At 34.7% G+C, this 14,383-nt stretch overlaps 1 protein-coding gene across 5 annotated transcripts in view; it reads left to right on the plus strand.

The window, feature by feature from the left end:
- The window catches only part of flz (filzig), a 113,730-nt gene extending 106,990 nt beyond the window's left edge, over positions 1 to 6,740 (plus strand). For all 5 annotated transcript variants that reach the window (XM_067774233.1, XM_067774234.1, XM_067774231.1 and 2 more), the window contains 3 exons: positions 1,553 to 1,668; positions 1,733 to 1,852; positions 4,724 to 6,740. In XM_067774233.1, the coding sequence (XP_067630334.1) occupies positions 1,553 to 1,668; positions 1,733 to 1,852; positions 4,724 to 4,888 (401 nt within the window). In that variant the 3' untranslated portion in view covers positions 4,889 to 6,740. The remainder of the gene's footprint in view (positions 1 to 1,552; positions 1,669 to 1,732; positions 1,853 to 4,723) is intronic.
- The last annotated feature ends 7,643 nt before the right edge of the window (positions 6,741 to 14,383 follow it).

Raw genomic sequence — 14,383 nt, forward strand, 5'->3', positions numbered from 1 at the left:
AAGGAGTAGAGTCTACAGTATACTGTGCTGATCCGGAAATAAACAGATCCTATAAGCAGCCAGACCACTGTAGTGTTTTTCAAGCGGAAATATTAAGCCGTAAAGCTTGAGCTGCCACAGTGTTAACTTTTATTGGCAGTCAGACAGCAATTAAGGCAATAATCTCGCATAGCACAACATATAAATGTGTGTTAGAGTGTAAGCAGTCTCTGGAAGGAATCGGGACAGGGAGAAGCATACATCTATATTGGGTACCAGGGCATATGGGAATAGATGGGAATGAAAAAGCGGATGAATTAGCTAAAAAGGGCGCATCCCTTGAAGCTTGCTCTGTAGACGTCCCAATTAGACTGGGCAAAATTAAGCGAAGGCGAGAGGTGCACATGATCGACCAAGCAGGAAAGGCGTGGGTTCAATCGCGGGGCTGTAAAGTGTCGAAGATTACGTGCAGGTCTTACAACCTTGGACTAACAAAGTTGCTTCTATCATTAAAAAGAGAGAACTGTAGACTCATGACGGGTATTCTGACCGGACACTGCCTTCTGGCGTCACATGCCTTTAAATTAGGCTTGGTCAGTGAGGAGGAAACGATCGAGCACATTCTGTGCTCTTGCCCTGCGCTTGCCAGGCTAAGACTCCAGCTATTAGGAGTGATACAGCTATCAGATCTAGAAGCAGCAAGTGACTTATGTCCTAGAAAACTTCTTATCTTATCCAATAGGACGGACATAGGTCCTGGTTTTTGATAGGGTTTTTCAGTTTGGTCGTTAGAATAAACTTCTGGTAACACTACGGACTCATTCAGTCTATGTGAGGTCCTCATGGGCCGGCCAGTTCAACGTAACCTAACCAGTGCACAGACAAGAGAGGTAACTGTAACAGAAACTAAAATATTTCAGGCTTTTTAAGACATCTGATACCGACAAGGTATTGTTTTTTATCGATTTATGATTGATATTATTATCGTCGAGTTATCGCTTTTTTCTCGGCTTGTTATCGCCGAGTTATTGGTTTATTTTTGGTTTCTTATCGGTTACCGATGGGTTACAAGTGTGTCGATACCCGATAAAAAATTAATAACTTTCTGATAACAAATCGAAAACATATTGATAAAAAAATAAAAATCAATTACAAATTGATAATATTCCGCTATAAATAAACTTTTCTATGTATAATTCGATACCATTTCGATAGTAAATCGCATACCTTAGCTTTCTCTCTTTCCGGTTGCGCCGCAAAATATTAACTAGGCTCATAGAAAACTATCGTTATTTGTAGTTATTTTAATTGCAAACAGAACTGAAGTTTGTTTACTAGATTGGAAGGAAAGAAAAGTTTCAAGAGCTTAAATAGAGCGGATCTTGGATTTTTTTAGTTTTCGTTCAATTTTAAAGATCTATGTCCTCTTTTTTAGTCTTGAGAAGCTTTGTATCTCCTCTGAATATTCTTTTAAGCTCCGAAGTCGTTTTCATATAATTTTGCCTCTTAACGAAATTTTTGTACACATAGAAAACGAAAAAAACAATGAAATTTTATTTCACATCTTTTTCAGTGCCAATTTGTATGCCCAATGATCATGCTGACTTTACCGGCCGTATGGCGACGGTAACTGGTTGGGGACGCCTGAAGTATGGCGGCGGTGTGCCATCTGTGTTGCAAGAAGTACAGGTGAGTTGACCTATCTAGCGTTGAGAAATATTTAATTTTTATCATGAAATTTTTAATTTTTAAGGTTCCCATAATTGAGAACAGCGTATGTCAGGAGATGTTCCATACGGCAGGACACAACAAAAAAATTCTGAGTTCGTTCCTATGTGCGGGTTATGCAAACGGGCAAAAGGACTCTTGTGAGGTAAGAACAGTTATTTGTAAGTTTAACTGAACTTGCATAAACGGCCATTAAGTGCTGAGGGAGATGTACTGAGGTGCTGAAAGTTCAGATACATATGTAGTATAGTGAAATGATTTTTATTATTACCTTTATATTAAGTCCCTTTCATGTTTGTCCTCTCATTTCCATACGAATTTTTGATCCACGGAAAAGTCTTTTTCGGTAACTTCCCGTTGAGCTACACACTTGATACTTAGAACATAGTTCAGATATGAGAGACATTACAATCCGCTAGGTGGGGCACGGATCGAGATATACAGAAAATTAACTTTAAAATGGAAATTTTGCGATCGACTTTTAGCTAACTTCTCGGTGATCCAGAGACTTGAAACTTAGCACATAGTTTGCAAATCGATGTCACTACAATTCGTGGAAACCAAAATGCCGCCAGGTACCATACGAATCGAGGTAAACGAAAATCCCTGAAAATCCCCGAAAAAACGCAAGGAATCTTGCGATCGATTTTTAAGTAACTTCCCGGTGAGCTAGAGACGTGAAACTTGGGTCGTGAGTCAGAACCCGGTGACAATGCAATATTTGATCCAAAAAGTTTCGCTAGGTGGCGCATGGAACGGGATATTAAGAAAATTAGTTTTGATTTGGGAATTTTTCAATCCATTTTTAACTAACTTCCTGGTTACCTAGAGACTTGTAACTTAGCACATGCTTCGAGACCCAGTGACAATACAATTTCTAGAAAACAGAGTTCCGCTAGGTGGCGTGCTAATTGAGATAACTACAAATCCCTGACGGGGAATCTTGCGATCGATTTTTGAGTAACTTGCCGGTGAGCTAGAGACTTGAAACATGGACCGTGGGTCAGAACCTGGTGACAATGCAACACTTCATCAAAAAAAATTCGCAAGGTGGCACGCGGATCGAGATAGTAAGAAAACACATTTTAATTTGAGAATCTTTCAATCCATTTTAACTAACTGCATATCTAGAGACTTGAAACCAGAAATATAGTTTAAAACTCGATGACAGTGCAATGTTTGATCAAAAAATTTGAGCTACGTAATGCACAAGTCGAATTATTTAGAAGATTAGGCTATACCTTCATGGCTAGCCTCCTGAGTGTTGCAGGTGTTGTAGAATTCCACCTCGTTGAAGGCCCAACTCAATGCACGTCGTTGCATACTTTTAGCGTACGCGACTTTCACCACGATTCTTTTAGACTTTCAGGCGTATGCAAATTTCACCACGATTTTCAGCTGTGCAAATTAAGTAGCTGAGAAACGAGGTGGAATGCTCTTGTAATGATAAAAAATAAATAAAAAAAATAAATGTAAGGCGCGATAACGATAACGAAGAGATCTAAGGCCGAGCTTCTCTTCCAAAATGCGTCGTGCTCCTATTGATTTTCCCTACAAATTGGCCGGACGGGACCTACATGTTTTAAGCCGACTCCGAACGGCATCTGCAAGGCAGATGGGTTTTCACTGAGAGCTTTTCATGGCAGAAATACACCCGGAGCGCTTGCCAAACACTGCCGAGGGGCGACCCCGCTTAGAAAAATTTTCTTCTAATTTAAAACCTTATTTCTAAAATTCTGATGTTGCTTTGCCCGGGTGCGAACCCAGGGCATACGGTATGGTAGGTGGAGCACGCTACCATCACACCACGGTGGCTCTTGTTATGATGCCGGGTGGAATTGTGTTATTTTCGCCAGTGTTGTCAGCGAAAATTCCACTAATTCTCTTAAATCTTGCTATTTTGAATAAATAAATAAAGATAAGAACTTTCACTTAGGAATTACTTAAATTACTAATCAAAGTTGACATTGCCTTTTTGTAGGCAGTACTAAAAATTTTAAAATAAAAAGATGATACAAAAATTTTAAGGGCTACCTATAAATAAATGGACCAAAAAATAGAAAGCAATTTTTCCTTTAATACAGACATAGTCCTGTTGAATTTTGACTAAAAAACTTTAACAATAGCTCTTGTAAAAGAATTTTGAGATTTAAAATTATAAAGGTAGAGGGCGTGTTTAAATTTTAAATAATCAATTAGTTAATCCCAAGTACATGGTTTGCCTTAAATTGAAAGATTGCGCTTCACCTTTATAATTTTAAATCCCAAAATTTTTTACAAGAGCTATTGTTAAAGTTTTTTAATCAAAATTCAACAGGACTATGTTTGTATTAAAGGAAAAATTGCCTTCTATTTTTTGGTCCATTTATATAAAGGTACTCCTTAAAATTTTTTTATCATCTTGTTATTTTAATGTAAAATATCAACTTGGACTTGACATTTTCATATACTTTTTCACTTTTTCTGGGACAATAACATATTTCAAAAAAGCTATTGACTTCCCTAGTTGTTTTTTAAAATTGAAACTGGGAAGCGAAATCATGCGCCTTCATATGCGATAGTCGCACTGTCCCATCTGTTACTGTTGACAAATTCCAAACAGATTTCCATTTTTGAATGATAGAAGTTGCTAGAATTACAACAAACTACAGATTTTCATCGTTTAGTTGTAAAATTTCAAAGCCTTTCAAGTTACAGTTTAAACGGGAACTAGTTGAAATTATCCACCTTCATAGACGGTAATCCAATCCATCACTGTTGGAAAATACCAAACAAATATCCATCCTTAAGTGAGTTTTTGAAGCTGCTTAACTCACCGATAAAAGGGGAACTAGTTAAAATGTGAGGAACAACTTGCCAAAATATCTCTTCCGTCACTTTGTAACACCTCCTTTTTTCTATCTGACTTTCGGCATTAAAGTTTCTGTTATAGATTAAGATAACTTGCTTTTATTGAAAAAAAAATGTTTTGCGAAAATACTTTACAAATAACCTAAACATGTTTTTGAATCAACAGGGTGACAGCGGTGGTCCATTGGTGCTGCCACGTCCAGACGGACGCTACGAATTAGCCGGCACTGTGTCACATGGCATCAAATGTGCGGCGCCTTATCTACCTGGCGTATATATGCGTACGACATTCTATAAGCCTTGGCTGCGAAGCATAACGGGAGTCAAATAGAAATAAAGTACACATAAAGCAGTGGAATAGTCGATAAAAACCAACAAAGTAGCAACAAGAACAAAAGTACATTCAACAAAATCATTATACACACATGTATAGATACAACAATATATTAAAATAGCTAATATATATAAAGTATGAATGTAAAACAAAAAAATAGTAGCGGCAGTTAATAGAATACATCAAACGAATATGCGAAAATGTGTAAAGAAACAAAATATAAAAAAAGCGCCAAAATTATTCAAATATGCCACCTACACGCAGTCAAATACGAAATTACGATTAAAATTAGCAATTCATTGCCAAAAGCAAAAATGCGCAAGAACAACTAAAAAAAAACAAAAAATTTCTATTAATTTGCTATTTTTATAGCTTTTCTTTCTTGCAGCGTCATAGCACAATTTTTTAACTAAAATTAGCTACAATTAATTACTTTTTATAAAATTTGTTGCGTGTTAAGGTGTTTTTTTTTTTTCACACGCAGGAAAAATAAAACGCCTCAAAGTATGCAATGACTTTGTCTTTGCTCAATTTGTCACATTGAGACATTCGGAATCTATTTATTTTTGGATTACTCAATTATATAAATTATATTTCGTTATATTTTTGTTATATTGCATATTGAAGCGCAAAGTTGTCTAACTCAAAATACGATACATTTGAAGTTCAGAATACTACAGTGTTACGTACATAGGTCAATACTGACCGGTCTATACAAACGATTCAATAAAGGCACAAAAAGACTTTACACAAACAAAACAGTTCTTTAGCACATAAGAAGTCGAATTTCAGTTTGTCGCATTGTGTAAACATATTTTTTTAATCTCTTTTGTTGAACCGCTGTATAAAAGTAGGTGTGCAGATATAGCATACTTTTTGGTGCTCTGTTTTATCGCTTTTCATTTTGATCGCTCTTTATGAGCATGACAAATTAATAAATTAGCAGTCATTTTCTTGTTTAGTAAGCGCACATATGGGACTTGGGTGGAGCAACAAAATTTGCTTGTAATACGAACAAAATAGAATTAGAAAACAAAAACACAAAAAGCGTGCCTTAGTAGTCTGAATGTATGTCAATTAAAGTTATTATTAAAGCTAGTAAACAAGCTTTTTTATTGTTAGTTAATTTTATGGGCAACGAATGAGGGGTATGTTGAGTAGCTTATTATTTATATTCATTTATTTAAAAAAAAGAACCAAACAAAATATTATATTTATGTTCTATTTATTGTATACTTTTAAGCCTGAAATTTATTTATTGCTTATTTTATGGAACTATTTATTTCTAAGTCTTAAGTTTAAAAGACAAAACCTTTGTAAAATTATGTTATGCGTACAAATCTTTGTGTACATTTTGAAAATCTTATTAACAACCTTTTATTTGTTTTAATTCTTTAGTTCACCCAAAGATGTGCGATTAATCGATTGGTCGAATGCACTGATTAATCAAATGCTAACAGTTTACATTAATTAAATTGTTAAACATCCGGCTTAGTCACGCTTTTGCTAATCAACAAATATTTAGTTTGATTCAGTAGATAACTTGCTAATTATGACTTGATTAATCAGATCTCTTGATTGCATTTAAAAAAAATTTAAGCAATAAAAAGTTGGATTTCGTTAGAAAACAAAGTCAAAGTAAATTCAAATCTTTCTAAGGTTTCAAATAAGTATTTTTTTATAAACAGAAGTTAATCAGAATGTGATTAATCAGACTATGATTAATTAACCTTTTTGATTAATCGCAAAAATTATTGATTACATTTTTCTTAATCTTTTTAAAAAGTTCTTGAAATATTACATATATCCTTTACAACAAAAGCAATAAATTAATTGATTAAGCATTTTTCAGTTTAATTGAAGTCCCTAAAGGAACAAAACATAAGAAATCTTCCTTTAGTTAAATAAATAAGCAATAATAAATTTTAGTTTAATTTCAGACATATTACAGTTAAGTAGTTTTTAGAATAACAATAAAAATGTTTTAACAAATTAAGAATATTTAAATTATAAACATAAATCAACTGTAAATGTAGCATAATTAGAAAATTATTGGTATTATTATTGTTCATCGAAACGATTTAATATAAAACTTAAAATAAAAATGAAGAATATTTATAAAATTATAAATTACGATTCAATTTTCGTACGTGATTACGGTAGGTAGCGATGTAAAGGAAGGGGGTTTATGTTTTTGTTCTTGTTGTAGCTTTGCTCCATCCAATAGGTGCTACCAAGGAAGCAACTAATTAAATGGGGTTACACTGAAATGACAGCCCTTGGTCGGGAAAAAACCGAGTCGCTCCGGTACATAGAGCCGGCTACCTTGGGATAAAAGGGGGTTTATCGGAATAGAGATCGATAAAGGAGGAAGCAGCTGCGAGAAACAGACATGAATTTAAATATAAGAAACTTATCGAGTCAAATTAAACGTTATGTTGGGTTTTAGGGCTGGTGTTTTGACTACTGAAGCAAAATTATAGCTGAACTGAAGGCAATTCCGAATACGCACGAAGTTTCTTTTGCTCGATCCGATTTCTCAATCGATTTTCCTTCCCACGAACGTAACAATTTTTTTATGTTTGGCGGACGAAAGGATCATGATGAAACATATTTTCCTGTAGTGTATTTTGTTTATTTATTACTTTTTTTTTTTGTGTTTTGCTTTAATACAATTACAATGTTATTCATTTTGCATTTGGAGTGAGCACTTTTACTTGTGGTTCTCTCTCTTCAAACACAGTTTAATGTTGGTAAACCCAGTTAGCAAAAAAGTACTCAGTGTTGGTGATAACTCTAAGATCTTGTTGGACATTTTATGTAAGCAGTCTCGTGGTTTTAATATAGTACACTTTAATGCCCGTAGCCTTAGTGGTGATAAACTGGACTACGTTAGGAATGTATTTGAAGATTCTTTAGTTGATGTGGTTTGTGTTTTCCAAACCTGGTTCACTCACACTATTTCTGATGTTGTCTACAGTATTCCAAGCTACAGCCTTATTCGCCATGACAGGTGTACCCAATGAGGGGGTGGTGTTGCAATCTATTGCAAGTCGTCGTTAAGCTTTCATGTTCTAGCTAAATCCCATACCACGGATACTGAGTTTATCATAGCTGAAGTTTCTGATGGTACAAAAAGCATATTACTGTCGTGCGTATATAACCCCCGTAAGTGTTGTTCGTTAGATTCTTTTTTAGGGAAATATCAATGTTTATTATTGACTATGAATTTTATGTAATATGTGGTGATTTTAATGTGAACCTCCTTTCAAATGACTCCTTTTCCCGTAAACTAAACGATCATGTAACTGCAGCAGGTCTACCATAGTTAATGAAGTACCACCTACAAGATTTGCCCATAATGCAAATCCAAGTCTCTTAGATTTTTTTATAACTTCAAACCTTAACCATATTTTAAAATTCGACCAAATATTCTTCATTTCTGACCATGACCTAATTTTTTGTACTTTAGATATTGTGTTCAATCTTCGTCCATTTCAAAGTAGTTTTATGTATCGTGACTTCAAGTCGATAAATGTAAATGCGTTGTATCAAAGTGTGGCAATTGTAGATTGGAATGATAGTTGGTTCTACAACTCTGTAGATGAAAAACTTAAAGCATTTAATAAAAATTTGACTGATTTATTTGAGAAGCATGTTCCTCTACGTATGGCTCGAGTAAACCGATCTTTCCCCTGGTTTAATAACAAAGTCAATACATCCTTAAAAATTCGGAATAATTTGTATAGGAAATGGAGGAGGATTATGTCAGATTTCGCTTGGTCTCAATATAAAGCTGCTCGAAATTATACTACACTTGTCATAAGGCAAGAAAAAAGAAGATATTGCAATAGTAAATTGAATCCATCACTTCCTTCTAAGAATCTATGGCGGAACTTAAAAATCTTAAAAGTTCATGGTGTTTTGAAGCCGGAATGTGACATAGACCCCAATATAATGAACGATTTCCTTGCAGTAGGAAAAAGCAATGAACCTTCTCCTCATACCTCGAGGACTCTTGTAGCTCGTACTGCTTTTGACCATGAATTTAAGTTTGAATGTGTAAGTGAGGGTGATGTCATACAAGCAATACTGAATATCAAAGCTGACGCTGTTGGTAATGATGGCATTTCCCTAAAATTCGTTAAGCTTGTGCTGCCATTTATTCTGGGCACTATTACCCACATAATAAACCATTGCTTTACAACATCTTGTTTTCCCGAGGAGTGGAAAAAAGCCGTCATACTACCAGTAACTAAGAAAAGTACGCCTACAACTCCTAGTGACTATAGGCCCATAAGTATATTACCAGCATTGGCGAAGGTATGCGAGTCGTTAATGGCAGCGCAAATCTCATCACATGTTCAGCGCTACAATTTATTATCCCCTCTACAATCTGGCTTTAAGCAGAAGCATAGCTCTTTTGTTTAGTTTATTTTTGAATGATGTGTTCTCAGTTTGTAAATATGTTAATGTATACGCATATGCTGATGATATCCAAGTGTACTTGTCTAGTCGGATTGGTCTTGTTGACGATTTATGTTTTAAAGTAAATAGTGATCTGTCAGCTATATCCCAATGGGCAAGTGATAACAATTTATGCCTTAACGCGTCTAAGTCATATGTGTTGCCAATATGTAATAGAGGAGGATATTCCAGAGCTGTTTATCGGTAATAGTACTCTACAGATTACAAACAAAACTAAAAACTTAGGCTTTGTCGTCAACTCTAGGCTGACCTGCTGTGATCACATTAATGGTACTGTCAGTAAGGTGTATTGTACCTTACGTAGATTGAGAATGTCTGCGTCGTTCACGCCTTTGGAAACTAGGCGAAAATTAGCTAAACAGCTTATTTATTTATTTATTTAGTGTTTGTACAAGGAAGACTTAGTCTTTTAGGCAGTACATCAATCCAAAAAGAAATTTACTTATTCATCTAAAGATATAACAAAGCATATATAAAAACAGAAAAAGTTAAATACATACAAATTTTCAATAGTATATATTATCAAACATTCACTTAAAACTTTAAAGATTTAGAGTATTTTAAGAGTTAAGAAAAGAAAATACTGCTAGTTTGAAACATCCTGCTTCTTTACTAGTTTTTGTTTTGGAGGGAAGTGAGTTCCATAGACAGATTGTACTGACAAAGAACAGTCTTGAGGATGTTGTGTATTTAAACTTAGGGACCAATAGATTTAGAGTCCGAGTGGACTGACACAAATTTATTTTTTCAAATAAGTAAGGTGGATTTTTGGAATGAAGTAGCTTATGCAAGAAGCATAGATTTCTAAGTTTTAAGAAGTTATTTACATAAATTCCGAAAATTTGTACGGCATATGAAGAGATATGATCAAATTTCTTTTTAGAAAAAACGAAACGGGCAGCATTGTTTAAGGCAAGCTGCAATTTATTATGTGAAGACGAATAAAGATTACCGTATATAAGTTCCCCATAAGAAATTTTTGGAATTATAAGAAATTTGACCAGCTTCATTTTTGTTTCACGTGGTAGTAAATAGGCAGTTCTGTACAAATTTCGAAGGGTATTATATATTTTACCGACCATAAGGTTATCATGGTCCACACAAGTTAATTTAGAGTTAATTCTGAAGCCTAAATTGGTGACCACGTCTTGGAATAATATTTTGTCTTCATTAAGTATAACTTCAGGAAGGCTGTTCAAGTCACATGTTGAGCTTGATATTGCTAACGCCTTAAATTTCGTTGCATTCATATATAACTTATTTCTGTGAGCCCAATTTCCTATGCGTGATAAGTCTTCATTCAGCCTGACGAACAAGTCTTCGGTAAGCCCAATAGGGCGTGACAAGTATATTTGTGTGTCGTCCGCGTAGAGATGTATTTTGACATTTTGGCAACAAGGAACTATGTCGTTAATAAAAAGTGTAAACAATATTGGACCCAAAATAGATCCTTGTGGGACACCAGATGTTATAAGCTTTAAGTTTGAGACATTATCACCGCATTGAACTTGCTGAAATCGAGCTGTGAGGTAGTTTTGGATTAGCTTTATAGCATAAGAGCTGAAGTTATAGTTTATTTCCAGCTTATGAAGAAGTATTCTGAAGTCAACTGTGTCAAAAGCTCGTGAGAAATCTAAAAGTACAAGTACTGTAAGCTCATTACGGTCATAGGCAGGGCGTATGTCTTCAAGAATCTTAAGCATGGCAGTAGCGCAACTATGTCCTCTCCTGAATCCCGACTGGTCCTCAGATTGTAAGTTATTATTTTATATATAATCAATTATCTGCTTAGCTAATAGCTTCTCATAAACCTTAGACAAGGCTGGCAACAGGCTAATTGGTCTAAATTCTTTGGAAGAACATGGATACTTAACTTTAGGAATAGGGATAACATTAGCTATTTTCCATTGACTTGGAAACCCACCGGACATAATTGAAAAGTTAAAAATATGTGTTAGTGTAGCTGTAACAAATGGAAGTATAAGTTCAATAAATCGTATACTGATGCCATCGACTCCAACGGCGTTAGACTTAACGTCAAATATAGCATCCAAAACATCACTTTCGGTTACAACTGAGAAGTCAAAGATATCAATATCAATATTTGTTCTTCTGCCTATACTACCCATCCTACTGTGTTCATAACTGGTGTTATGATCATCATTATAATTTACACTGTTATCGCTTATATTACCATTCAGGAAGTGTGAGTTCATGAAATTAGGGTCAAATTTGCATTGAATATTATCATTTTTGGATACTCCAAAAGTGCGAAGATTCTTCCATAGCATTTTTGGAGGCAAATTTGCATTAAATTTATTATTCAAATATGCCACCTTAGCATTCCGGATACATAAGGTAGCTTGATTGCGCAAAAGACGATAGGCTTCCCATTTGTTTTCATATGGAAATTGCTTCCATTCTCTGTAAGCTTTCTCACGTTTTCTTAGAAGCTTCAAAATGAAAATTTGAGAACCATGGTTTTTTATGACCTTGGATTTTAACGGTTTTTACAGGAACATATTTATTAAAAAGATGATTGACAAGGCCATTAAAATATTCCAACTTTTCGTCTAACTTAGAGAAGGAAAAGCATCCATTCCAGTCAAGAAAAGCAGCCTCATTACTTAGCTTATCTAGGTTTACAGCATAATAGTTCCTGTAGGTCAATTCAAAATCGGGCTCTTTTACGTTGAATTTCAGATCATACGATAAAAATAACATTTTATGGTCAGAAATAACATCCATGGGGAGTTGGTCAATATGATTTATCTTATTGGCATCGTTAACACATATTAAATCGAGTACACTTGCCTTGCTATTTGGAGAAAAACGGGTCGCGAATGTGTTCACAATGCACAGATCATTTGCCTGAAAGTTACTTAAAAGGTTTTTACTGCGGGAATCATTATTAAGGATATCAATATTAAAGTCACCGAAGATGATGACATGTTCATAATTTATTGCATATTCAGAGAGTTTAATAAATAAGCATGTTCAGTCATTTGACCTATTGGGGTTGTATACACAAGCCACAAAACACTTAGTCCGAGCATCGCCTATTTCAATAAATATACTTTCTACCTCACTGGTATGGTCTAAACGATAAATTACTTTTGGATTCAAAAATTTTTTGCAGTATATAGCAACTCCACCACCACGGATGTTATTTTTCCTGTCATTTCTCAGCAATACCTATTTATCTAATGAATATGAATGGTCTTCAACGTCAGATTTGAACCACGTTTCGGTAGTACAAATTAAGTCAATGTTTAGATCAGCAAATACATATGAAAGGTAGTATAATTTATGAATCGTAAGACTGCTAGTATTTAAATGGCACACATTGAATTTTGGATGTTTTTTACATATTTGACTCAAGATACACCTTACCTGCCCACTGTCAGCACAATCGTTATTCACTTCATACATAATCAAAATAAACAAGCAAGACGATATCAACAGAGCAGTAGATGAAAGTTTTTACGTGGAAGTGAAAAAGAGTATAGAGTGTGAAATGGGAAGAGAAACAATAGTGTCAGTATAAAATAATATATTAAGCATTAAAACTAAGCAAAGCATTATGCTACGGTGTTTGTGTATTGTTTGCTTCATTTGTCGGTACGTTGTTTCCTGCAATTCGTTCAGCGCTCTCTTTATCGCTAATTTTTACAGCATCACTGTGTTGACGAGTACGTACATACACATCTCAACGCAGTGTGAAAACAGAAGTGAGCCGTTTCTGTTTTTTAATTGCAGAGCATGCTGCAATACTTCACGGTTACGCTTTGTAAGGCACTCATGCACAAATATTTTTCCATTTCCATTGCATTCAATATCACTAAGAGCTAATGATCTTCTATTGTTTTTACAGAAGTTAGCTATTGCTCTTAAAAGCACCACATAACGTATGCTGAACTTGTCTACAGCAAGCTTGATTCAATTTCCGCTCACAAAACTAATGTCCTATTTAATAATGTTACCCGTTATATTTATGGTCTAAAGAAATTCGTCACATATCCCAATGGATGAACGATATTCTAGGTTGTAGTATTCATGACTACCTTGCTGCTAGAAACTGTATGTTCATATTCAAATTACTAGAATGGAAGTCCCCAAACTATTTGTATTGAAAGTTAAATCCAACAAAATCCGTTAGGGTTCATAATATGGTTATACCGAAATACAACTACCTGACATCATCCAGACTGTTCTTCATCAACGCTGTGAGGCTCTGGAACAACATCCCAGAGTCTGTTAAATCCGTGCTGAACAGGAAAAACTACAAGGAAATTATACATAACTACTTTAAATCGAGATAATGAGTGCGATTGTATATAACTGCTTCCTACTATCGGTCTACACTCTCTGTCTTTTTCGTCTTTTTCATCTTTTTTTTTCTTCTCTTCTCCCATTGATTTTTCTACTTATATATAAATTCAATTAAATTTAAGTTTAATGCATTTTATTTAATTTAATTTTATTATGTTTATTAATATTAGTTGATGTACTCTTAAAAGACTGTTGTCTTACATGTACAACCGCTGTTTGTTGTTAAATAAATAAATAAATAAATAAATAAATGTAAATAAAATGTGAAACGATTTTCTGATATCGATTTGCAAAAACATATATTTATGCTCCCTCATATGTAACTCTTAAAAAATTTCCAATCCAATTCGGTTGCCAAGTATTTCTGGTGCAACAGTGGACTAGGATCAAATGCAAGCTACGACTATAAACCTCATCTCAAAAAAACTGGGAGTCTGCCATCCGCATACATACGAAGCCAGGCCAATAATTAAACCGGCTAAAGTTAGCATAAATCAAATACTCGGCGTTACATCATTTTATAGACAACCGTTCGACAGTCACCAGTCATCACCAATGTCGCCTTGTGACTTTGCACCGATTCACTCTTATCGATCCAGTATACACCTGCCAACCAACTACCGTACATCATTCACCAGCCAACTGTTCGTCGATCCAACGGATTCAACGCTT

The sequence above is a fragment of the Eurosta solidaginis genome, chromosome 3 (genome assembly GCF_040869045.1).
Source record: "Eurosta solidaginis isolate ZX-2024a chromosome 3, ASM4086904v1, whole genome shotgun sequence".
Classification (NCBI taxonomy): domain Eukaryota; kingdom Metazoa; phylum Arthropoda; class Insecta; order Diptera; family Tephritidae; genus Eurosta; species Eurosta solidaginis.